The following is a 25686-nucleotide window of genomic DNA, read 5'->3' as shown; positions in this document are numbered from 1 at the left end:
TCATAATCAATATACTGATCAATTTATTTTTCAAGTTATTGTATTTTTTATTTTACATTTTAGTTTTTTATATCCATCATTAATGTTATTTCTCAAATTATTTTTAGAACCTTTTTATGTTTGGTTATTTACTATGAGGTACATTAAAATATTTTAATCTTAAAATTATTACCAAATAAAACAATCCAAGTGTAAATTCTGATCGTAAACCGTCTTTTTAAAAATTTAAAATTGCAAATATTATTATATTATTAACCCCTGTATAAAACGAGCGACACACAACTCAACACAAACCTTCTTGAACAGTTTCAATATCATCTTTGTTTTTGGTTGAAACTCGCAACAACACATTTCTCATCTTTCCTCCAAAGGGCATACCCATCACATCACATCACCATGGTTGAAACTAGACGCAGTTCCTCTTCTTCCAAGCGCTCTCTCTCTTCTCCTTCATCTCCTCCTTCAAGCACTAAACGATCCAAGGTTTTCATTCAAACCAAATCCCCTAATTCCTCACAAGGGTTTGTAAATTCATTTTTCTCTTAATTCTCAGATTTGTTTTTTATGAAATAGGTTTCAGAGGATGTCTCATCCGCTGCAAATCCCTCGCCGTCGGTTAACGAATCCGCCAAAGGAGATATACGGTCATCTGATCTGCAAGAAACGTCGTCGTTGAATGCTGTTGATTGTGATAACGATAAGTCTTCTTCTGTGGCTGTCAAAACTGAGGCTTTAATGTCTCCTCTTCGGTGTTTAGGTATCAAACTCACAAGCTTTTTCATTGTGGAGTTGTATTGTATTATATTATTGTATTTATATAATTTATATTTAATCTAAAACATTAATGTGGTTTTTTGATGGGTAATGTTTTTGGATTTTGTGGCAGACTCAGGTGACATTGCGGAGAAATCAAAGGGTTTGCCACCCATAGCTCGGCCGAAGAAACGCGGCATCAAACTGTGTCCCAAGGCTGAGGATGCTTGGGGAAAGCTCATTTCTCAATCTTCCGAGGTATACTTATATACTCTTATTTTAATGCTTAGAGCTGAGACTAGTGATTTTGACAACCTAGAAATCGTTGTCCTTCATTTTATTAATATAGTATAGTATGAGAAATGCTAACAAGGGCTCTAAAAATGTATTGCAAATTGTGCATTCAACCTTTGGAAAGCTTAATTTTTAATCTTTTCATTGACAAATTCCTACTTTTTGATTCTTTAACAATGGCACTTAGGACACTTGTAAGCAAGACTAATATAGTATTGATTGATAGACTCACAATTCAGGACTTTGTATTCGTTCAACGTGTTTCACATTTTCTATATGCATCATGTTGCATTTTATAGTGGAGGTTAATTACAGCCTCAACTTAGTGTATATTATGGATTATCTATGTTGGAAAAAGTCCCATACACCAAAGATAAAGATGGAAGATGTGAAAAACATTTGGAACACAACCGTAAAATGTAGAATTGTTGTGGTTCAATATTAGATAATTTTCTACGCATTTTACTAAATTGTCACTATCTTGACAAGATTAAAGGTTTTGTGAAAATGTAAAAACTCAGTTCAAATAGCATATCTAATCTATTCACCTGTGATAAACACTCACTACACCAGTGATCGCTCACATTTTCTTGGGGATTCACTTCTCTTGCACTTGGGTAGCCTTCACTCTTCATTAAACTCGCTTGACGTAGAGGTGGTGAGTTATTTCTTCCCAAAATGAATTAGTGTAAATTAATTGTTCCTCACATTTTCATGGTCTATCAAACTTGAAGTCTCCTTATTCAAACAATGGAACCAAACCTTTTTCCATTCGACTCCAAGAGAGTATCAATGTTTAGTGAACGGGGAACTCAAATTTTGGGCGACTCCAATAATTCTACCTTTTAATTTATTTTATTTGGGAATGAGGTCAACAAAAACTGTTTGCAGTGCTATGTGATTTTGATTCTATACAGAACTGGTTTTTTTATTAATCACCGCCGAAATTCACAAAAAAGTGGAATAGAGCGCCTTCTTCAATTTGACTTCAGACCCCACCCAGCTTTTACGAAACAACTTTTCCAGGTCAAAATGCAACACATCCTCTTTTTTCTCCTCCCTTTTTTGTCTCCCGTTCTCTGATACTCCAGTCGCTTTCTCTTCTCAGTGACTCCATTTTCTTCCTCTTCTATGCGTCTCCATTGTGCCACTACATGGTAAGTAGTGTGTTTTATGAGTCAGTTTCCATTGATGGAGCCGCCTATCGTGAGCCACAAAGCTGAGTCTGTATTAATATTGCACACCTCGCCACCACTTGCTTATGTTATTACCCAGGAGAAAACATCGATTTTGAAAAAGAGTGCCATAATTGGGAGATTTGCAAATTTGCATATTATTTTCATCTTGGGCTTCAGAAACAGTGAGATGCAAACAGGACAGGATTCGTAATTTACTCCCTCTATTTCATTTTAATGTTTAAGGTTTGGGGAAATTTCAATTTCTTATTTGTGCATTACCAACAAGAGAAGATCATGTTTTGTACTATATCACACTTAGAAATTAATCACGATTTCAGATTATAGGTTATGTCATCATCTATATGTAGGTGATTTAGTGATGCTTGATTTTTATCTCGTCTAGGACTCAATATGTAGAAGTCACACTAGATCTTGAATTTTGATTAATTTGAGTTAGCCAGATGGACCCATTTAAGAGGGAAAAGCTCTCCCAACCCCTATTTTTTTTCTACCCTTTTTCACAAGACTTGTACAATATTTCATTTAAAAGGAATATGGTGTTAATCTCGAATAGCAACACAGAGCATTGACCCCGAAACCAGGATAACCACTATAGCATGCAGTGGGACGACCACTATTCTAATGTATTTTATCTTTATTTAATAATTAATACTATGTTTGTATATGTTAATGTTTATATTTATGTATATATAACTATAAATAATTAACACTATGTATGGAAGATTTATTTATTTTCATATAACTAACAAATAAGGAAAAAGAGGTCACAGAGGGAAGACCCAAAGAGAGCAACAGTTCTTGATTCATGTGACTTAAGCCCATCATTAATCTTTTTAAGAAGCACAATGTGCCAAACCCGAAAAAGTCCATTATAGATGAGTCCGTAAACTAGTGTCCTTTATGTTCAACCTCGTATCTCCTCCCGCAGAGGCGCAGCCTACTCGTCGCTGTTGCACATCTCCATACCTGAAGGATACATAATCTTGCTTGCCGAAAAAACCGGAGAATCAGTTTTCTCAACAGAAAAAATCGGTACTGTGCTTCATTTCAATGTTTGGCGTATCATCCCCATCACGGGCAGCTAGTGACGAAACGTCAGTGTTTTTATGCATTTTCCTGCCAATGTTAGCAGGAGGTGGAATGAGAGATAAATGTTGATTACGATTTTCAAAAGAAGCCAATATTGAAGCTGCACAAAAATGGACAGATTTCTAGGTCTTGCATCAACTTGCATTCCGATTATTTTCATAATGCTTGTTGAAAACTTTGTCTTTGGTTTTTTCTCAAAATGTATAAGATTGGTGTTTGACATGACTCATGAAAGTAATATTTGCATTTATGTATGAATCCTTAATTTATTGTAAGCGTAAAACGGGGAAAGCTTTTAGCTAATTTATGGCTCTATCTTTTCATTTAATCTTCTATTTCAGATTGGGCTTTTATGGGTTTGAAATTAATCCCTTTGTTGTTCATGCTTCTCCAGAATCCTCACCTGTCCATGTGTGAGCCTATTTACACAGTTGGTCAAGGTCGACAATGTAATTTATGGCTTAAAGATCCCGCTCTTAGTCATGTTTTGTGCAAATTGAGCCACATAGAGGTAGAGTTTCTTCCTTTATCTGTTTAAAGTTAAAACAATCAACCGAAGAGCTAAGATCTTTACAGCTTTGTTATGATTTTTGACAAATAAGTCATTTTTCGAATATAATTCAGATCTGCAATAGATGTTTTGTGAAAGATATCACTGAAAAGAATGAATTACAATTCTTTTATGGTAGATATTCCTAAAATTGTCCTAACATAAGAAAATTACTGTTAACCGTTTATATGTTTTATAGATTACTAACCACGGTTGTTATTTGTATTATATGTAAGTTTGCACAGCATGGAAGTTCATCTGTTGCATTGCTTGAAATCGTAGGGAGTAAAGGTGCTGTGCAAGTTAACGGGAAGTCATATGGTAAGAAATCCTGTCTAATTTTAAGTGGAGGTGATGAGGTTGTCTTTGGCTCTTCAGGGAAGGAAGCTTATGTATCCTTTAGATATGGTTCCATGGGAAGAATTTATCTTTTTTTCTTTCGTTTCTTCTTGCTCCTTTCTTCATTTTTTACGTGTCTGTGGTCACCTTTGCAAAAAACCAGTAAGTAATGTGTTTATGGATTTATATTACAAACTGCCGCATTTTTCATTCTTAATTTTATCATTGATATCTAATGGGTTCCTTAGCTTGGATTAGATCTTTCAGCAGCTCAGTAATAATAATAATAATGTCACTACTGCCAGTGCCAATGTACCTTCTCCTGTGAGTATTTTAGAAGCCCAGGGTGCTCCAATAACTGGAACGCAAGTTGATGCTAGATCTGGAGACCTATCGGCTGTTGCTGGAGCTTCAATATTAGCTTCTTTTCCTAATCTTGATAAAGAATTATCTGTCACTCCACCTCCTGGTAACACTAGCATGAACTTGCAACAGAACACTGACGTTGCATCAGTACCTGCCAGTAATGGGGATGAAACGCCAAACACTGAAGTGAAGCAGAGCACCAATCATAAAGAATCGAATGGAGTTTTTTCTTCTGAGGAAACTGGTCTTCTGTCCTCTGCCACTGTTAATGAAGATCCTAAGGTTGACTCTCTAGATGTCAATGCTGGTGTGGATACAGATGTTGGGAAGACGACTGCTCCTGCAGGCAACTTGAGACCATTATTGCACAAGCTTTCTGGATCATGTCCTGCATTTGATTTAAGTGGCAACATTGCCAGGATATTGGGAGAACGAAAGGAATTAAGGGAACTCCTTAAAGATGTTGATACCCCGACAGCATTGGCACCGCCCAGGAAACAAGTTTCGACGGATAATTTACGGTTGAGAATTCTCTGTGCTGAGAATATTGATGTTTCATTTGAAAGTTTCCCATATTATCTAAGGTGCAAATACTTGCTTCTTGTTAATAACTTTTTCTTATTTGATTTCCTGTTGTATGATACCTTGGCTTTACATACCTATTGTGTGGTCACAGTTTGATGTAAGCTACAACTACCTTGATATTTTTTGTTGCTATAATGCTGGGTAGGATTGCTTGTAGTTACTGCCTTGAGATAGATAAAATTTATTCTACTGGTTATGATGACTTGCATTATTACAGTGATACAACAAAGAATGTTTTGATTGCTTCTGTGTACATTCATTTGAAGTGCAATGGCTCTGGAAAATTTGTTTCAGACCTTCCGTCATTGTCCCCTCGGATATTGTTATCTGGTCCTGCAGGTAATTCCATCATTATTGTTTATATAATTAAAAAAAAAAAATTCTCCCTAAATTAGGAGTGCTTTCATCATATATGATTCTTTTGTAGGTTCAGAAATATATCAAGAGACTCTGTCCAAGGCACTTGCAAAATATTTTGGTGCGAGGCTATTAATTGTGAATTATCTCTCTCCTCCCGGGGTATGTTTTCTAAGATTTCCTTCTTTTGTTATGTTTATGGAGGTTTTGTAGGATTATTCCATATTAGTCTAAATTTTATAAAATTCATTCCTTGACCATGGTCTTTATTGGCTTTCTTGTCTGTTTGGTTCTGTTGGGATTCTTTCGTGTTAAAATGAGCAATATTCTACACACAATTGTATTGATTGTGCAATTGATTTTTCAGCGAGCACCACTGAAGGATGTTGATTCTACCAAAGAAAGTTCAAGGCCTGAAAGACCATCTGTGTTTACCAAGAGAAGTACTCAAGCTATTACATTACCGCTCAAGAGACCATCTACTAGTGTTGATGCCCAAATTATAGGTGGTTCCTCATTAAGTTCACCGGCTATTGTGAAGCAAGAAGTTTCTACGGCATCGTCAAAAGGCATTACTCTTAAAACAGGTAAGCTGGTGTGTTATTCTTTTCTATATGCTAGGTGTCACCTTTTTGAAAACTTACTTCCCTATTATCTTATTCTTTTCTATATGCTAGATGTCATTCTATAATCTATATGCTAGATGCTTACATTATGTCAAAATTTGTTTCTGTTTAATATATAGGGATTCAGTTGAATAGGAGTACTAGTAAGGATTTAGTTATATATGAGTACTAATAGGGATTTAGTTATATATGAGTACTGATAGGATTTGGTTGTTTAGTAATCTGGTATATATATATATATCTGATGTATTGCTAACATATTTCAATTCAATAAATATAATTTTACTCTAATTCGTGAGATGGTATTAGAGCTCTCGATCTTTGAGAGCCTTGCTTCCGCATAAACCCTAGTTGCCTTTATGACGGTAAACTTAGCCACATTCTTTATGGTCCTTGCTTCCGCATAAACTTACCGCCTTCATTGTGGTTTATATTTTCTTGAAATCTTAACCACCTTCACTGTGGTCTTTTTTGCCGCTTTCATTGCGGTTTTTATTTTTCTGAAATCTTAACCACCTTCATTGTGGTCCTTTTTGCCGCCTTCATTGCGGTTTCTTTTTTCCTAAAACCTTAGCCACCTTCATTGTGACCCTTTTTGCTGCCTTCATAGAAGCAACTTGAGATTTCTTTTTGGCCTAATTTGCACTCAACATAACTCCTGCCATGACAACCTTGCAGATTTTCTAACTAAAGGGCTAAACAGTAGCAACTTTGAAAGAATTGTATTCAAGTTGGGAATGGAGAACGTATTCACCAGCTTGAGGGGGAGTGTCAAAATCTGTTTCTGTTTAATATCCCTCAGTTGAATAGGAGTACTAGTAGGAGTTTAGTTATATATGAGTACTAATAGAGATTTAGTTATATATGAGTACTAATAGGAATTGGTTGTTTAGTAATCTAGTATATATATATCTGATGTATTGCCAACATATTTTAATTCAATAAATATAATTACTCTAATTCTTGAGACATTATTTGCAGGTGATCGGGTAAAATTTGTCGGTGATTTCCCTTCTGCTGTCTCATCACCGCAAGATTTTCCTTCAAGGTAATTTTTTTATGGAAAAATCATACTTGGTAACATTTTACGCTTAGCAAGTAGAAGAGCTTGATCTAATTGTAGAGATGATAATAATTTTGTAGTCCAATGGTTTTATAATGCATTGGGAAAATTTTCATGAGTAGTAGGTCCCTTATTTGCAGATGTTACAACTTTTGAAAATTTTCACTTTGGAGTGCACTTTGTTCAGCTCAGATGTTGTCATTGTGTGTATTTTTTCCAACTAATTTATTCGGAGTTGAAAATGCGTATGATTTAAGTTCTTGGTTTACTTGGGCTAAAATTCTTGCATTGACTTTTCTGTCGTGCATTCCTAAGAGAGTTTCAATGTGGCAGGCTTTTCTGTTTACCAACATGAGGATAAAATAAGTATAGCTGAGATGCAAATGTTGCGTTAGAAGTGTAGAAAGACTAGACGAGATAAGATTAGAAATGCAACATTGTAGAGAGAAAGTTGGGGTAGCACCTATAGTAGAAAAGATTGTAGAAACCCGACTTAGGTGGTTTGGGTATGTGGAGAGGAGACTAGTAGATTTTGTAGTCAGAAGAGTAGATCAAATGGAGGTTTTTTTTGGTAGAGGAAGACCTAGAAAAACGATAAGAGAAACTATTATGAAAGACCTAGAGATAAATGAGCTGGAAAGAGATATGCTATATGATAGAACATTATGACATCTTTTAATACATTTAGCGGACTCATTGAGTTAAGGTTTGGTTGTTGTTGTTTATTTATTTATTTATTTCTGGTTTTTTACCTCCACTTTAGTTTGTTTTTGTTCTCGGTGGAATTTATGTTTTTTTTGTCTGCTGTATTGAGCAGGGGGCCGAGTTATGGTTGCCGGGGCAAAGTTCTCCTCGCTTTTGAAAATAATGGGTCTTCAAAAATTGGGGTTAGATTTGAGAAATCAATTCCAGATGGAAACGATCTTGGTGGCCTTTGTGAAGATGACCGTGGCTTCTTTTGTGCTGGTAATTCACAGTATTTGATTGAGCTACTGTTCCATTAGCTGCATACTAGTATATTGTATGCTATAATTTGCAATGCATTTAAAACTTCCCGATTTGTTCTACAGCCAATCATTTAGTACTGGTAGATGGTTGTGGAGGGGACGAATCTAGCAAAATTGCTGTTAGTGAAATCTTTGAGGTGGTCCCAGTTCTATACTTGTCCAAAAGTTGTATTGTATCTATCCATTCCTGAAGTACTACACATAACACCCTTTTTATTGTTGTGAACATAGATTGCCTCTAATCTGAGTAAAACTGGAGCACTAGTGGTGTTCATTAAAGATATAGAGAAGGGTGTGGCTGGGAACTCAGAAGTTTTGAAAAGTAGGCTCAGTAACTTGCCACCAAATGTTGTAGTAATTGGTTCACATATCCAACCGGACAATCGTAAGGAGAAGGTAGTGTTTGATTATATTTGTTAGCAAGCATTTGAGTGTAATGATATGATATATCATGATTACAGGGAAGTTATTGCTGCTGCATCTGATGATTGCATATTTATGCTTGCAGACCCAACCTGGCAGTCTTCTGTTTACAAAATTTGGAGGCAATCAGACAGCACTACTTGATCTTGCTTTTCCGGTATAATAATCATAGGCATTGCTCCTCATACCTTGATCGTTATAGTTCTAATATGAAAGTTAGAGTGCTTATCTTCGTCTAAAGTCTACACCCTCTTTTTTTTTATGGCTTTTGAATATTGGTTAATATCAATATACAATATTGTAGATGGGTTGTTTCTGGTTCTTTCATGAAATTAATTATCAATCTATACTACAATTTGGTTGTTTAGGATAACTTTACTAGACTCCATGATAGGAGCAAAGAAACCCCCAAAGTAATGAAGCAACTCAATAGGCTTTTCCCAAACAGAGTTACAATACAGCTGCCTCAGGTATCTTAATTTAATTTTACTATACAATTAATGGTATTGATGTGTACGACAGTTCATTTATCTGTTTTACTTGCAACCTTGTACAGGATGAGGCTTTGATTTCTGATTGGAAGCAGCAGCTAGAACGTGACATAGAAACTATGAAAGCTCAGTCCAACGTTGTCAGCATTCGCTCAGTGAGTCTTGTTATACCTCCTGGCAATTTTTAATATTCCTTTTACTCTTTTTATCACTATGCTTCCTCTTGTTGCTGTTATTATGTTTTCAACTTTTGTGCTTGTTCGTGGATGAGAATGAGATTATCTATGGGGTGCGGGGTGCCTTTGGAGTATGCAGCATCACATTCTCTTGCTTTGTGAAATTTCCTCTTGTGGGCTTAACAATTCTGAATATCAATTTAATCATTGCTTCTGTAGATAAATTTCCCTTTTTTTTTTTTTGCTTCCTGCTTTTTTTATGGCTACTCATCTTCGTCATCCATGTCAGTTGTTGTTTAGTTTGCATTTTTCCTTATAGGGCTAAGAGTTTATGTACAAGTTGTTTCTACAATCGAAGAGGAAATGAGGATAAATTATCCATATCCTCTATATAAGCTATTTCTATATGCTATTCTGAGGAGTTCACAAAAATAAGCTCAAAATAGCTAATAGACACATCTTAAGCTATCTTTAGAAGTCTTCCTAACACTTACACAAGTAATAAATTATAAATAAGCTCTTCTTGACACCCTTTAGTCCTACAATTAAACATACATAAACCTTTTCTGCAAACAATAAAATGATCCACTTAATGTTGGTTTTTCAAATAATATGAACAGCTCGAGTCAAAACTTAGCTTTGGCTTTACTCAAATTTTTTTTGGCCTTGCCATTTGTCAAACTTCTAATGAGATTCTTCTAATGGTTCAGGTTCTCAAAAGGTTTGAACTGGATTGCCCTGACCTTGACACTCTCTGCATCAAAGATCAAACTCTGACAACTGAAAGTCAGTTTTTTTTAATGTTTGAAGTTATGTTTCCTACTGACATTAAAATATTTTGATTTGCTACCACATTACTGATAATATCTTGTCAACTCCTTTACTAGATGCGGAGAAGATTATTGGCTGGGCTATAAGTTACCATTTTATGCATTCATCTGAACCTTCTTTCAATGATTCAAAGCCTTTGATATCTGCTGAGAGGTTGTTCTCATCATGGTCATTTTCATAATGTAACCCCTAACTAATTGAGCAAAAACAATAAAATAAAGCTTTCTATTTATTTTTAATACTATTTTACTTTTCAATTGTGCAGCATTCAATATGGGTTTAACATTCTACAGGGCATTCTAAATGAGAACAAAAGCGTAAAAAAATCACTGAAGGTAATTTAACTTAGACAACTACAATTTTATACCTTTTCCCACCCTATTTTGTGGAGTATGTATTTTGCAGTACTGATTTACATCTGGTTCTTTTTCGCTGTCACTGTTTTAATCACGAGATTAATACCCATATCTATTGAATTGTTTATCCAGGACGTAGTTACTGAGAATGAATTTGAGAAAAAACTGCTTGCTGATGTTATTCCACCAACTGATATTGGGGTCTCATTTGATGATATTGGAGCTTTAGAAAATGTGAAGGACACCTTAAAGGAATTGGTTATGCTTCCTCTTCAAAGGCCTGAATTGTTTTGCAAAGGGCAACTAACTAAGGTGGAAATATAGTTACTAATAATGATATATATATTTACTTTAAATGATTTATGGAGCACATTTTAAGTGGATCCCACTGTGTCTGTACCTCATTGCAATTACATCTTATATAGCCTTGCAAGGGAATATTGCTTTTTGGCCCCCCTGGCACGGGAAAAACAATGCTTGCAAAGGCTGTAGCAACTGAAGCTGGAGCAAATTTTATTAACATCTCCATGTCCAGCATTACTTCAAAGGTAATGTTGCAACTTCAAATACTTTTATTCTACTGCTGATATTCTTTTATACTTCAATGACAGGCAGCTATTATTTTGTTTGTTGCAGTGGTTTGGTGAAGGAGAAAAATATGTCAAAGCAGTCTTTTCTCTGGCTAGCAAAATTGCTCCAAGCGTTATTTTTGTTGATGAGGTTGGTATAACTTGTCATTTATATCGTCTCCTTAGTTCTATTTTTTTTAAAAAATTATTTTTACAATTTAAAGGGTATTGTTATGCTTATGTCACTGTTGTGACATGGAAACATACAAAAGCTGAGGAGACTCAGTGTACATGATGCCCTTTTCACAATTTTCCTTTATTTGATTGTGTTTTTCTTTGTGCCTCTAAAAAAAGTAGCTTACCATACAAAAATATCTTGCTACAGAAATCAATTGAGTTTCTGTTCAAGATCACACAACTGGAATCTTAGTGGTTCAATTGACAAAATGTAACTGCTTGAAGTTCATTATTTCTTATTGTTTTACCCAAAACTGATAAAATTCAACTGTTCGCATGATTTAAAAATACCTCAAAGTCATGTATGGTTTCCTTGACCTTCCAAATGTCCTGTAAGGGCTATTTGGTTAGGCTGAATTCGTGCTAGAGTTTCCACTTTTCTCATCTACCATACGTAAAAGATCCATTATTGATTAAGAGAATCCAAATAGATTGTATTTTATCAAAGGGAAGCCATTACTGGATTGGCTAGACGGGATAGGTATCTTTATTGGACAATTATAGTAGGCTTCGAAGTTCTAAGTCGGTCATCGGTCAATAATATTTTGTGGTCAGAAAGAAAGGCTAAGCTGCTTGGAAGTTGTGAAGCTGCAGTTAGATGTCCTTCAGTGTTTATGTAGGCACCAATTTGAACCAAAAGTTCTAAAGTTTAGCATTTTCTTTTACTGAACACCTCAGTTGTATATTCTTTAAATCTGCTCAAATTTCCAATTTGTTATGGTTGCTAGTACTGTTTTATTAATTTCGGTAATCAGAGTTTTATTGTTCTGGTATTTGTCGCAGGTTGATAGTATGTTAGGGAGACGCGAAAATCCTGGTGAGCATGAGGCTATGCGTAAAATGAAGAATGAGTTTATGGTCAATTGGGATGGTCTGCGTACAAAAGATAGAGAGCGTGTACTTGTTCTTGCTGCCACAAACAGGCCTTTTGATCTTGATGAGGCTGTTATTAGGAGGCTTCCACGAAGGTAAACATATTATGTTTGATTTCGTGTATTTTTATATTTTGTAGATAAGATTTATTCTAACGCATGATCTTCCATAAATATTTTTCTAGATTGATGGTTAATTTGCCAGATGCAACAAACAGAGAAAAAATTATGAGAGTCATTTTAGCAAAGGAAGATTTGGCGCCTGATGTTGATTTAGAAGCATTAGCAAATATGACTGATGGATATTCCGGAAGTGACCTAAAGGTTGTATTTCAATATATATTGATTATCCATTCTTGCTTGCCCGAGAAGGTTGCACATAATTCTAGACAATATTCTTATTGTTATATTTTGATTGCAGAATCTGTGTGTCACAGCAGCGCATTGTCCAATAAGAGAGATCTTGGAGAAGGAAAAGAAGGTTCGTTCATATATAATTTTCTTGGTTGAAGTCTTCATGATTTCCCGTCTTTTTTTTGCCTTCGTTGTGCTCAGGGATTGCATTAAGTTTCTTACATGTTGTATGACTATGTGCTTGAAGTTGGAAATCTTTGTCAGTTTGGTGCTGATCGAATAATTTTGTTGATGCAATGAAAGTTTTAATGTTACATCTATAAATAACAAGTAACCTAGTTTTTTTTGAGTAATTTGTTCTGCCTAGATATTTTTTTCGGGGGGAGGGAGCGCTCAACATTGCTATGGCTCATCGAAGTTAGTCTGAAATGTGAGAAGTATATACAATGGAGAAGTGATTGATAAAACTCCAATTTTCCATTACGATTATCACAAGAACTAAAGACCCAACAATTCAGTCTCACAATTTCAATTCAACCCAATTTAGTCGCTATACCCAAATTTAATACAAGAACGAAAGATGCTGACTTATAAGTTTTTTGAGACAAATCATCACTCCTTTTGAATTATTCAACAAAAAAGACCAACATCAGTTCCTCGCTCACTTGGGCCAAATTAGTCCCTCCCTTTGAATTTCAAATTGTTCAACAAAAAAGATCCAAATCATTCTCTCGACGAGGTCAACTTCGGATGCCACTTTATTGTAGAATGTGTTTTGTGACTGTCATCTTTACTGCTGTTTCAATGGGACTGGTTGAAATTCTAATGCATGGATTACTTCACTTTAATATTGAAGGTGTAATGTAGAAGACCTCCTTTTTAATTTAGCAAATGAAAACCCAATTATCCATGTAATCTCTTCCTCACCGGGAAATATCTTTCAGGAGAAAAGCTTAGCGTTGGCTGAGAACAAACCTATACCTGAACTGTGTGGCAGTGCCGACATTCGGCCCTTAAAGATGGAAGATTTTAGATATGCACATGAGCAGGTATGTTCATTTCATTCTGTTGTTTAAGGCTTTTCAATTTAAATTGAAGGAGCTACTTATTTGAACATGAAGCTACTACAAGTTCTTTGATTACAAAAACAGTTATTTGCTCTTCTTGATTGTTGCATATTACATTATTGAGTTTGAGTCCTTTTTGTGGTCTGTAAAGTGTAATGCGTCGTCATGTGTACACAGGTGTGTGCGAGCGTATCATCCGAGTCAACAAATATGAACGAACTACTCCAATGGAATGACCTCTATGGAGAAGGTGGCTCGAGAAAAAAGACATCTTTGAGCTATTTCATGTAAAGCTATCTGTTTAGAATTTATTACTTAGAATATATTCCATCATTTGTCCTGCCTTAAATGTATTATAGCATAAGGGTTCCCTTTTTTCCTTTCCTAACCATCTTTTGAGATAAAAGGTTATTTTTAGTGGCCCTGCTGATCCAACTCTTTTCCTCTTCCCCTGGCATTGTGAGATGCCCTTTTGTAAATACTAAATCAGTACATACAAAATAAAATAGTTTTTATTTTGCTAATTTCATAGATATATTTTAAGGTGTTGTATTTGTAATTTCCATATTGAAAATTAGACATCGTAAATGTTTGATGTGGTACTGGTGCTAACTGCAAATCCATTATGGAATGTGATTATTCTAACTTGTCAATGTTCAATTCAGTTTAATATTGACTGCAAATATTTTTGTGGAGTGTTTATGTTAAAATGCACCTGGGATGTTATCTGAGGATTGAGTTCGTGGTCTATTACTTACTTTAGTCTATTACTTGCTTTATATTAGACACACGTGGTTTTGTATTAATAAATGTTGCAAAGTTTGATTAATTTTACATGTGTTTTTGTTAAAATTCACCTGGGATGTATTAGTTTTATATGATATATTTGGACTAAAGTAATGTTTTATTCATCTAGCTCTTGAACTGTGCGATGCATAGGTAACTATATCAAAAGATTAATAGTTTAATATTCATATTGACGTAAAATTATGAATTTTTCTCTATAGTCTATTGGGTGATCCAATTGTAGACACACTATTATCTACGAAATAAATAGACCAAGTAAAAATAGACTTTAAACTAAAACTATTTGCTCACTAACAAAAATCCCAAAATAAAAACAACAGATTTATTAAAATCATAAAGTTGGTTGTTAAAAACCTAAATTAAGATTTTTACAAGAATATATACATTATAATCATATTCACGTAATTTGATTCTAATCAATAGTACCCTCAAGAGTTTCAGTACGTAGTAGTGCACATGCAATCGCATTGAAATATTCCATACGAGACATGAGGTGCTTTTTTTTAATTCAACGTGAAGTACTTGAATCTTAATGAATGGATTGATAAATATTTAACAACCAATTGGCATCATGAAAAGGTAACTAAGAATGACAATGACCCTTGTGATAATCATTATCCATGGATGTCTCCAAGACCAATTAATCACAATCAGTTTAAAAGATTACAAGTATTTGAAACTAAAATAAGTGATCACATTATGGTTAAAACTTCATAAGACATTTAAAAATTCAAAGATGTAATCTCATTTGACCATTTTTTCTTATAAAAAATTGGTAACATAATAGAAAGATTATCTATGAAAGAACCTATATCAAAATATCCAATTTAATTCATTAAAAAAACTATTTCATTCGAATTGAGTAATCTTTTCTTAAGATTTTAACTGGAATCTAAAACAACAATCTCCAACAAAAAATAATTTTAAAGTAACAAAAAAGTTACTGCTTAAAATATAACTTGAATTACATATTTTGTTGGCAACTTGAAATAGCATGTGGATACAAAGTCATCTTAACCAAAATATATATTTATATATGAATGCTTCCACCCTAGAGAATACAAATATTAGAGAGGCTTGATATAATACAATGCGACTGGTTAATTTGAAGTAGAGGTTCAAAGTAAAAAGAAAATGTGATAATCCTAAAATACTTTCAATGAGGAAGTCCAACTCTTCATACGGCCGAATAAAGAAAATTAAAAAGTAAATGATAGATAAGAAATCCCTCTGTCTGACCACTTATACAGACATCCGAAGAAATAAAAAAAAGTTGAAAATAAAATACAAACCATAATCTCCTTTATTTTGACAAATCCTACAACAAATAGGAAGTAGAAGAAAACATAATATCACTAATATACAAAATAGTTTATTCTTAATGACAATCAGTCTAATAAAACTGCTATGAAGAATTGTCACTGGAAAGGACTAATAAAATTAAATCTAGACACAATAAAAAAAATGATTTTTATTTAGTGAATAGAGCATTAAGAAATTTATTCATTGGATTGGTTGAGGGACATTGAAGGGCAAAACCTTAGACCATATTCGGAAGAGAGAACGCCTATTTCCTTTTTCTTCACAATTTCTGTTTCGTTCCCGCTCCAATTTTGGCGCCAAAATTTTGCAGGTTTTCTTCACCAGTTTTCACGTGTATTCGCTTGCTCGGTTAATCGAGTGTTAGCAGCAGCAATGCCTGTTGAATCTCAAGTTATCAAGCCTATTGCTAAGGGAATCGTTCACAGAATCTGTGCCGGTCAAGTTATCCTCGACCTCTCCTCCGCTATTAAAGAACTCGTCGAAAATAGCTTAGACGCCGGCGCAACCAGCATCGAAATCGCTCTTAAAGATTTCGGTGAAGAATGGTTTCAGGTCATCGATAACGGTTCCGGCATTTCTCCAAACAGTTTCAAGGTATTGTAATATCATCGTCACTGAAACGTGAAAACCTTAAAAAATGAAAGTAGTGTTACTGTGTTAGGGTTTGAGTTTATCAACTTGTTGTTATTGCAGGTTCTTGCACTCAAGCATCATACATCAAAATTATCTGAATTTCATGATCTTCAATCTCTGACTACTTTTGGATTTAGAGGAGAAGCACTGAGTTCTCTTTGTGCTCTTGGAAACTTGACCGTTGAAACGAGAACTGTCAACGAACCGGTCGCCACACACTTGTCATTTGATCATTCCGGCGTTCTTTTGGCTGAAAAGAAAACGGCGCGGCAAATTGGAACAACTGTCACAGTTAAAAAGTTGTTCTCCAATCTTCCTGTACGTAGCAAAGAGTTTAAGCGTAACATACGTAAGGAATATGGCAAGTTGGTTTCTCTCTTGAATGTGAGTGATTGTGTGTTATTCTCTGAAATTGTTGCATTTTGTTTTTTGGTTGTTTCGATGAGTTTGTTAATGTGATATATTTTCTGATGAGTATTCGTATTCTTTAGGCATATGCACTTATAGCAAAAGGTGTTCGATTTGGCTGCACTAACACGACTGGCAAAAATGCAAGGTCTGTGGTACTTAAAACACAAGGCAGTGATTCTCTAAAAGATAACATCATTACAGTGCTTGGCATGAACACTTTCAACTGCTTGGAGCCGATGGCATTATGCATATCTGAGAGTTGCAAAGTTGATGGTTTTCTTTCGAAACCAGGACAGGGCAACGGAAGGAATTTGGGAGATAGACAGTATTTTTTTGTCAATGGTAGACCAGTGGATATGCCGAAAGTCAGCAAACTTGTGAATGAGTTATATAGAAGTGCAAACTCTAAACAATATCCCATTGCAATCTTTAATTTTACAGTTCCAACGAAAGTGTATGATGTCAATGTAACTCCTGATAAGAGGAAAATATTTTTTTCTGAAGAAACTTCCTTGTTGCAAGCCCTGAGAGAGGGCTTACAACAAATTTATTCTCCCAATGGTGCATGTTATGCTGTCAATGAATTTATGCAGCCTGCTGTAAAAGAAGACTGTTTTGAGTTAAGTTCCCCTCAGAAGAAGTCTCCTATCGTAAAGAAAACAGAATCCCTGAACGGTGTGATTCCTCAGGAAGAGCATTATACTGAGTACAACATTGGTAGTATTTCTCAGGATGAAAATAATATTAACTGCAATAACAATAGTATATCTCACGATAAGAATAATGAGACATGTATTACTGATTCCAAAAATGCTTCTGAATCTGCTGATGATGGTCTATTCTCACATGTTGAAGAAGAGTTGATTCGGGAGAGTGGTGAGGATTTAATGGGCCAGGAGTTTACACTCAGAGCGCACAACACTTTAAAGGGTGATAAAAGTGGAAGACAGCCAACATGTACTCATAGTGCATCAAGGACATCTGAGAACAGTGGTTCTTCTAATAAATATTCATCTCAACCACCAAAACATGTTCAGTTAACTCTTAACAATTTTGTTGCAGTGAGTAAAAGAAAACGTGATGACATCATTACAGCCTTATCTGAAGTGCCCGTCCTTAGAAATCAAGCTTCGCATTGTCGATTGAAGACTGCAAATACTGAAACAGATGACTTGATAACAAGATCATCACTTCATTTGATGGACCAAATTAATGAAACTTCTAAGCCGAGTGAGATTGAATATTTGCAGCAACTTGATCCTGATAGCATCACCCACAAGAGTGAAAATACGGTGTCCTTTAGTGATGACTCTACTGACAGGGAACCCAACACGGTATGTTGGTTTGCAGCCAAGCATTTCAAAGATTAGTTTGATTTGCTAAAATTTGATATAGCCTACACTTATAGTTCTCTAAGCATGCTATTTTACTCTTTGTTGAATGTGTTGTCAAATAGCGGCAATAACAGTGCTATAGCTTAGCGGAATTCAAACAAATCGTCATTGTTCCACAATATGCTATTTAATACAAAATGTTGTTTAACATCATGCGCTATAGCATAGTGTCAGTAGTGTAGCGGAATTCAAACAAACTACTATTTTTTGCAATTTGTGATTGACAACTATTGATTTATGGAATTATTTGACATTGTGTCATTATAATTGATATTTTTAGAAATTTTTGTTTTAGATCATTAATCATTTAATGTCTTTACCTCGTATTCACTGAGCATGTTTATATTGCTTTGTCAAAAGGAGAAGACCAATCCTCCTTTCCTTGGTACTGTCTTTTTCTTTCCAACAAAATTTCTTCTTTATCAAAAAATTAAGGGGTGGAAAAAATTGCCACTTTCTATTAGTTTCACATTTCAATATAATGTTTTGCAGAAACTACATCAAGAGGATAAAACACATCTAGCTGATACGGCATCAACTACACCATCTACAAATGATCTGATCAATACTACAGAGCATGTTTTGGTCTCAGACTCTCCGATTCGTTCATTGCCTGTACGATTAGATTCTCCCAAGTCTTCTGGTCAGAAGATGTTCTCCAACATGCAATTTTCTTTTCAAGACCTTAAGAGTAAGAGAGAGAAGATACTCTCTTTGATGCAATCCAGCCAATACAGATATGGAAAAGCTATTGGCAAAAGGTTTTTATTTCAGAAGTGTCTTTATAAAATAGGAAATCATATATATGCTTATTCTTTCTCATAATTATTTATAGGCACTATATGGCTGCAACTATGGAACTTTCACAGCCAGAAATTGAACAGCAGAAAGAAAGGGTGTTAGCAGCGGCGGCCACCGAACTTGAAAGATTGTTCAAGAAGGAAGACTTCAGCAGAATGAAGGTTGTTAGTATGATTCATATTGTAATTTTAACTTGAAATAGCAATACTAGTTCGCTAATCTCTTTATTACGGAAGGTCTTTAATCTCTTCATTATGCAAGGTTTGGTTTGTCCGTGTGGAAGGTTTGCTATTTTTGTAAATTGGGTGTCGCTATGCTGATTGGTTGTTTGCTAACTTACTAAGTGGGGAAAGTGAAACTAAGATAAGCTTTTCTATGTTTCTTTCCATTATAAAGCCCAAATCAATGTTTTTGAAATACAAAATCTGCATATCTAGTCGATCATACTAAAATCATATTTGAATCTTTAGCTGCTTGATTAATGCTACATTTTCAGATTAAATGTATCATGTATTTATTAGCTGATTACTCTGAAATTATGATTTAACAGGTGATTGGACAATTCAATCTTGGATTTATCATTGGTAAATTGGACCAAGATTTATTCATTGTGGATCAGGTAACTTCCACTATGTTTTTGGAAGTTATTATGCAGTTTATTCATTGTGGGTCAAGAATTATTCTGCAGTTTCTTCCACCATCCCCTTGAATGATTAATCCATATAAATGCATTATTTGCTTAATTTTGTATCTTTTTTTACAATTTGTGATGGATAATAATCTATTTTCAGCATGCTGCTGACGAGAAATACAATTTTGAGTGTCTCTCCCAATCAACCATATTGAGCCAGCAACCTCTGCTTAGGTGAGGAGTTTACATCATTGTTCTCTTACGATCATTATTGATAAGCATTCTTTTTTCCTTCTGGACTTGAGGGGACTGTCGGTCAATAATAACATGGTAAAATGAAATTACTTGTGACGAAGATAAATTTTGATTGGTAAAGCACATGAAGTTACATAGCATGCTTAGATTATAAATTTTAATTATAAAAGCACGATCACTTATTGTAAACAGACAATATATTTAGATGGCATGTAAAGTAGTTTTTCTCCTCTCTTTATTTGTTCATGATCTTAATTTAACCAATAAAGGTGCATATGTAGGCCAATAAGATTGGAGTTATCCCCTGAAGAAGAAATAGTTGCTTCAATTCACATGGACATAATCAGGTATAGCTAGAGCTATATTGAACAAGTGGTAATATGTTAATTTCCGTATTTTGGGTTATTGTCAGAAACTAGATTTCATTAACAGGATTCAAAAATATCAACCCTGCATCAGTCAGACTGTTTGTGTTTCTTGTTTACTATTGCCCACTGCATAAATGATGCTGCACCATGATATCTTATTCATTTTCTCATTTAATTAGTGATATCTTTACAAAATTACCATATTGATTATTTTTCCTTGTGAAAATGACCATAATGTCACCTTAAAAAATCATTTCCTAATGCATTAGTCATGAATTTCTCTACCACATAAAGCTCAACATGTGGGTGTCACTCATGATGACTTGACAGATTTTCTCATAACATTCCATTGTGTCAATGCTAAAGTCAATTCAATGGATATTGATATTTAAAAAACTCAGGCATATGTATATTGAATTTATTATGTTTGATATCATTAATAGGATCCTTAATCGCATTAAAATGCACATATAAAATTTTTATATATTCAAACCATTAATTACTTATAGAAGTTGATTTCATATGATATATTTGGAAAATATGATGCTCGTCAATAGTAAGATGCACCGGTGACGTTCTGACTGCTGGGAAAAGAGAACGTGTCTTTCCTAAAATTGTCAAGTTGGCAACACTTCACGGGCTTAGAAACAAAAAGGCTTAATTGCAATTTTAGTCATGTTATTTTTATTGATTCACGAAATTTGTCCCTCTATTTTAAAAGTCGACACTTTTAGCCATTGTATATGATTTTTTAACAAAAAAATGATGATGAGAGATGTTTTAAATAACGTGATATATGATACGATAATGTAGAATGATTAACACTTATGAAATTGAAATAAAACATCGTAAAAATTTAGCTTTCAACTTCTGAAATTTTTCATATTTTTAATTTAATTAATGACATATGAATAATTAATGCATCTGGATAGTTCTATGTCATAGAATTGTATGCCACGTCATTTAAAATATGTCAAATCATCATTTTTTAGTTCAAAAATCAGAGGGAGAGACCAAAACTGTATCAATTCCGTGAATTGGTAATAATAGAGGGATTAAAATTAAAATTACAATTAAGTCAAACAAAAATCAAAGGAGCAACTTTGAACTTGAGAATCCCCAAATTATTCAACTAGTTGTTTCCCGTAAGCTAATGTCTTTAACAATGGTTGTATGGTGTGTCTTCTATAATTGTCGGATGCTTATTAGAAATTAAAACTTTTGCATAATTTATGAAAGTTCGTTTTAGAAACGCTGGAATGTTTTATCTAGACACTCTTATAGTGAGTTACTTTTTTTTTCTTTCTGTGGAGCTTATCATTGAAATTGAGTTAAATTTTCTCGATGAAATATTTCATGCATTATTTTTGTCTTTTTATTTGCATCTTTAAGGTCTAATGTTAGTAACATGCATTTGCATTGTATCCATTTTCAGGAAGAATGGATTTACTTTGGAAGAGGATCAAAATGCACCACCTGGATGCCGTTATAAATTAAAGTCTGTCCCCTACAGTAAAAACATTATGTTTGGAGTTGAAGGTAGAATCTTGAATTTTGTGGATTTTATCTATGACTAATTTAAGGATTCTGTCAGTTTATATAATCACAATTTCACGATTGGTCAAGGGAAAGCATCTTGTGGGAATTGCATATGTAGTTAATTCTCTGCATGATTCTCTTTTAATTTTTCAAATTTTTGGAAGATGGTTCAGGCCAAGCTGGAAAGTCTATTTGACTTACATGGCTTTAGTTAATCTGGGATGCCATTCACCCATGGGGATACTATCAAGAGGACAGTTAAGGTTCTTTACAATTATCTAGGTTTTTTGATGGCTTTGGCAATTCGAAAGAGAAACTAAATGATTGCTAACATCCTCAACTAACTTTTGATAAATGTTAAATTCACTGTTATGTATGAACATGCTTTTAGGATGTTATATGACACTCACGTTGTGGTTAAACTCTAGTAAAGGTCCATGATACCAAAATTTTGTTTTTTGTTTTCTCAAATAAACCCCTAGTCCTTAGCTTGGATCTAAAGATTGACGTGTGCATATTTGAATCTTGCAAATGGCTAGGGCACTTCTTTTGTTTAAACATTATTTTTAGAGATTCTGGTTAATCACTTGTGCATAGAATGATGTATTGAAATGAAGATTATCATTGAGAAATAAAAAATGTTTTGAGTGATTAATGATAAGCATTGTTCTCCCAACAGATGTTAAGGAGCTGATCTCTACCCTATCCGATGGTGATGGTCATGGGGAATGTTCCATAATTGGTAGTTATAAACAAGATTCCTTGGATTCAATTTGCCCTCCAAGAGTTCGTGCAATGTTGGCATCTCGGGCATGTCGATCATCAATTATGATTGGTGATGCACTTGGAAGAAATGAAATGCACAAGGTATTAAAACACATTACTTTTAGCACCGCCCTTCAGCCTTAATTAAAAGCACGACACACCTTTACTAAGTTAAGTATCTGGTTTAGTGGACACTAAATGTAAGGAAATTGAATTTTAAATTTTCAGCCCTACAGACTGAGTTTTTAGCTTTCTCTATTTGATTCAGATACTTGAGCATTTGGCTGAGTTGAAATCTCCATGGAATTGTCCTCATGGCAGGCCGACCATGCGCCATTTAGCTGACTTGACAAAAATTCACAAGAGGTCAGAATTAACAATGCAGATGTAATTAATTATTGATCTTTGCTCCAAGTGTCATTTTTCATTTTGGAAGTCAAGGGATCATGTAAATTATTTTGTACAAATTTCATGTATATTATTTGTTCTATATTTTTAAATTTAATTGATGGGTGTCTTGAGTGGCTTCGCATAAGCGTGCTTGATGGACTGGGCTTCTTATCTGACAGTCTTTCTGCTTGAGGTTGTGTTACATTACCAATGGTCTCTACAAAATTCTCTGGTCGTTGATAGCTCATTGGTACGTGATTCCTCAAGTTTTAACATTTTTTCCACTCAAATAAAAAAAGTTTATCATTTTTTTTCTTTCAATTTACCTCTTACTGAAAGTTCAGAAAAGGATGGGAATGATTCAAAACAACAAAACGGGATGAAATTTGGACAAAGTAGTTTCAACCAAAACGTGATTCAGTTTTTAAAAAATATGTTGCAACCACCCCTTTACAACCTCTCTATTGTCCAAATTTCCAAGCTTCAACCTCCAATTTTAGCTCTACAAGCATCAAGACTTAATTTTGTTTGGTATGGCTCCCTTGTCTAGGTTTAGTGAACTTTATTTTATAAGACTCGTTAGTGAACTTAATGTACATGTACGTCCAAAGAGGACAAGATCTAACAAAGCAAACATTGATAAGGTCCTTCTAGATCTAAGCAAAGATGATATAGATGGAAGCTTCTTTACAATAGAATTCAAAGTAAGGCTACATCACAAGGTCTGTGAATCGAATCATGATTGCAGCCAAGTATACCTTTAAATTCTTTTATTCTAAAAAGTTATATGGGACGTACAAAGAAGTCTATATGTAAACTGGAAAAATCATTTTAAACATAAAATAAGATAATCCATAGTTCTTTCTAATCCTATATTAAGATATCTAATTTTTTTAAGAACAAGATTTTTTTTTATCAAAATACAGAATTAAAAAAAAAAGTAACTTACATGCGTCTAGATGAGGTGTTCATATTGAAATAAGTTTATCTCTACTTCTCTCTCCATTCATAGAATATTTGGAGAGATAGATAAAAAAATATTTTAAAAAAATTCAAAAATTTAATAACAATCAAACCTACTTAATGGTTATTAATATTGTGAGTCTATCTTTCTTAATACACAGAAATGTACTCATATTCTTTGAGCACACTGTACCTCCTATTGTTATTAATTACTAATACTTAATTAAAAAGTAATATGTTGATATTAATTTTAGTCTAAAATATAACATTAAATTTATTTTACGGTGATTATTTCAACAAAGCTTAAATATTATATTGACTAAAATAAAGAGTAACAAAAAAAAATTATTTTCACATCATCGATATTCAAACAAAATTTAATTTTGATACTTAAATTTAAAGAAATTTGTTTCAGAGAATAAAACTAAAGAATGATAAATTATATTCACTAAACAGCTTAAGAAATATTTTTATTTTGTGAGCAAATATAACAAATAAATAAACTTTTTTTTTTCTATTTACAAAAATAAAGATGCTTCTTTGAAGGGTGCACTTAATATGGATAAAGGGGGAAAAAAAGTATAACAGTTATTTTATTATTTTTAATAAATATGACATTATTGACAACATCTATTATTTTATTAGAAATAGTAAGAATTTTCCGATAAAAGACTTTATTAAAAATGGTAAGTATACCTTTTTATTTGAAAGATCTGTTTAACATGTCTTTTTATTAAAGACACTCGTTATAAAATTCAAAAGTAAAATTTTTGTGTGAAAAATTCAGTTTGCAAGGAGCTTTATGATTTTCATCTTAAAAACTTTATTTTAATTTTTTTTAAATTAAAAAAAAAATTATTTAGATTACTTGTTTTTAAAAACTGTTTTATAAAATTATTTTTAATATTATCTTTTTTAAAATTAAAAAAATAAAATTGGTAAATAGTATTTTACATTTCATTTTTCAGTTTTAAATTTAAAAAAAAAACACAGAAAATGTTACTTTTCATTAATGGCATAATTATAATTATGTTCAACTTTTAAAATAATAAACCTGAACAAAAATTATTCATTCTCTCTATAAAACTGAACACGGAAAGAACGTGATGGAACCGTTGCAGCGCTTTGCAAAACCAGAAAAATATTATATTCTATTTTCAAAACAAAATTTTAAATTTGTTTTTAACATATTTCTTGGGAGCATTTGTGTTATTTGAGCAGCAAAAAATTGCGATTTTATACTTAGCTCTAGCCGTGCGGGAGTGCAATATCCCTCACAAAATTATAAAATAAAATAAAGTTTAAATGTTTGATTTATTTTGTGTCTTTTTTACTTTAAACCTGTAAGTTTTTTGTTTTTTTAATTTAAATATGTAAGTTCAACATGAAATCACCATCTTTAAAAACAACTGACCGAAAGAAAAAAAGTTGCAAAGGAGAGGTTGGGGGCGTGATTTTAATAGTTTTTGTCTCTCTTTTTTTCTTTTTGTTTGAGGGGAATGGTGGGGTTTATGTTTTTTTTTAAGTTTATTTACTTGTTGTTCATGTTTGTGTCTGATGTATTATTTTCTTTCGTTATCTTTTTCTTCTTTTGGGAATAGGTTTATTTAGGTGTTGTTTATGTTGCGTGTGAGGATTGTGGGGACTAGATGCATGTTCGAAGCTTATCTTCATTTGCTTCTTTTTCACTCAATTATGGTGTCATTTTCGTCTGCAATAAACTCAACTCATTTTCAATTGTCTACATGTGGGTGTAGGAAAGCAATGAATGCATATATTCATCTTTAACACTGATGAAAATC

The 25686-nt window shown here is 33.5% G+C and overlaps 2 protein-coding genes across 6 annotated transcripts; both read left to right on the top strand.

Annotated features, from left to right (window-relative positions):
- Positions 1-285: 285 nt before the first annotated feature.
- On the top strand, positions 286-14264 carry LOC101497938 (uncharacterized). Of its 4 annotated transcripts, none has more exons than XR_012162735.1 (27): positions 286-483; positions 574-757; positions 887-1011; positions 3730-3846; positions 4122-4277; positions 4483-5174; positions 5393-5514; positions 5603-5694; positions 5900-6119; positions 7140-7206; positions 8039-8187; positions 8292-8365; positions 8460-8624; positions 8737-8808; positions 9020-9121; positions 9208-9297; positions 10029-10104; positions 10206-10302; positions 10415-10484; positions 10638-10817; positions 10931-11053; positions 11142-11225; positions 12095-12279; positions 12369-12507; positions 12605-12664; positions 12905-13393; positions 13482-13534. XR_012162735.1 is itself a non-coding variant. In XM_004495916.4 (27 exons), exons 1-27 carry the CDS (start codon positions 397-399, stop codon positions 13893-13895), a joined length of 3747 nt encoding a protein of 1248 aa, XP_004495973.1. In that variant the 5' UTR covers positions 286-396; the 3' UTR covers positions 13896-14264. The 4 variants fall into 4 exon arrangements, 3 of the variants coding, with proteins under 3 accessions (XP_004495973.1, XP_073223744.1, XP_073223745.1); XM_004495916.4 differs by lacking the exon at positions 12905-13393 and adding an exon at positions 13782-14264 and having other exon boundaries at positions 13482-13586; XM_073367643.1 differs by lacking the exons at positions 9020-9121; positions 12905-13393 and adding an exon at positions 13782-14264 and having other exon boundaries at positions 13482-13586.
- Positions 14265-15767: 1503 nt separating this feature from the next.
- Positions 15768-23076, top strand: LOC101497606 (DNA mismatch repair protein PMS1). 2 transcript variants are annotated; one of them, XR_003472252.2, is made up of 11 exons: positions 15768-16328; positions 16428-16751; positions 16859-18112; positions 18665-18933; positions 19008-19134; positions 19524-19592; positions 19765-19838; positions 20141-20206; positions 21663-21766; positions 21931-22023; positions 22446-22585. XR_003472252.2 is itself a non-coding variant. In XM_004495915.4 (11 exons), the coding sequence occupies exons 1-11, from the start codon at positions 16107-16109 to the stop codon at positions 22920-22922; spliced, it is 2820 nt and encodes a 939-aa protein (XP_004495972.1). In that variant the 5' UTR covers positions 15793-16106; the 3' UTR covers positions 22923-23076. The 2 variants fall into 2 exon arrangements, 1 of the variants encoding a protein (XP_004495972.1); XM_004495915.4 differs by lacking the exon at positions 21931-22023 and adding an exon at positions 22800-23076 and having other exon boundaries at positions 15793-16328; positions 22446-22633.
- The last annotated feature ends 2610 nt before the right edge of the window (positions 23077-25686 follow it).

This window comes from Cicer arietinum, chromosome 4 (assembly GCF_000331145.2).
Source record: "Cicer arietinum cultivar CDC Frontier isolate Library 1 chromosome 4, Cicar.CDCFrontier_v2.0, whole genome shotgun sequence".
NCBI lineage: Eukaryota > Viridiplantae > Streptophyta > Magnoliopsida > Fabales > Fabaceae > Cicer > Cicer arietinum.
The sequence above is the reverse complement of the archived record's forward strand: the minus strand, read 5'-3'. Positions and strand labels throughout refer to the sequence as shown.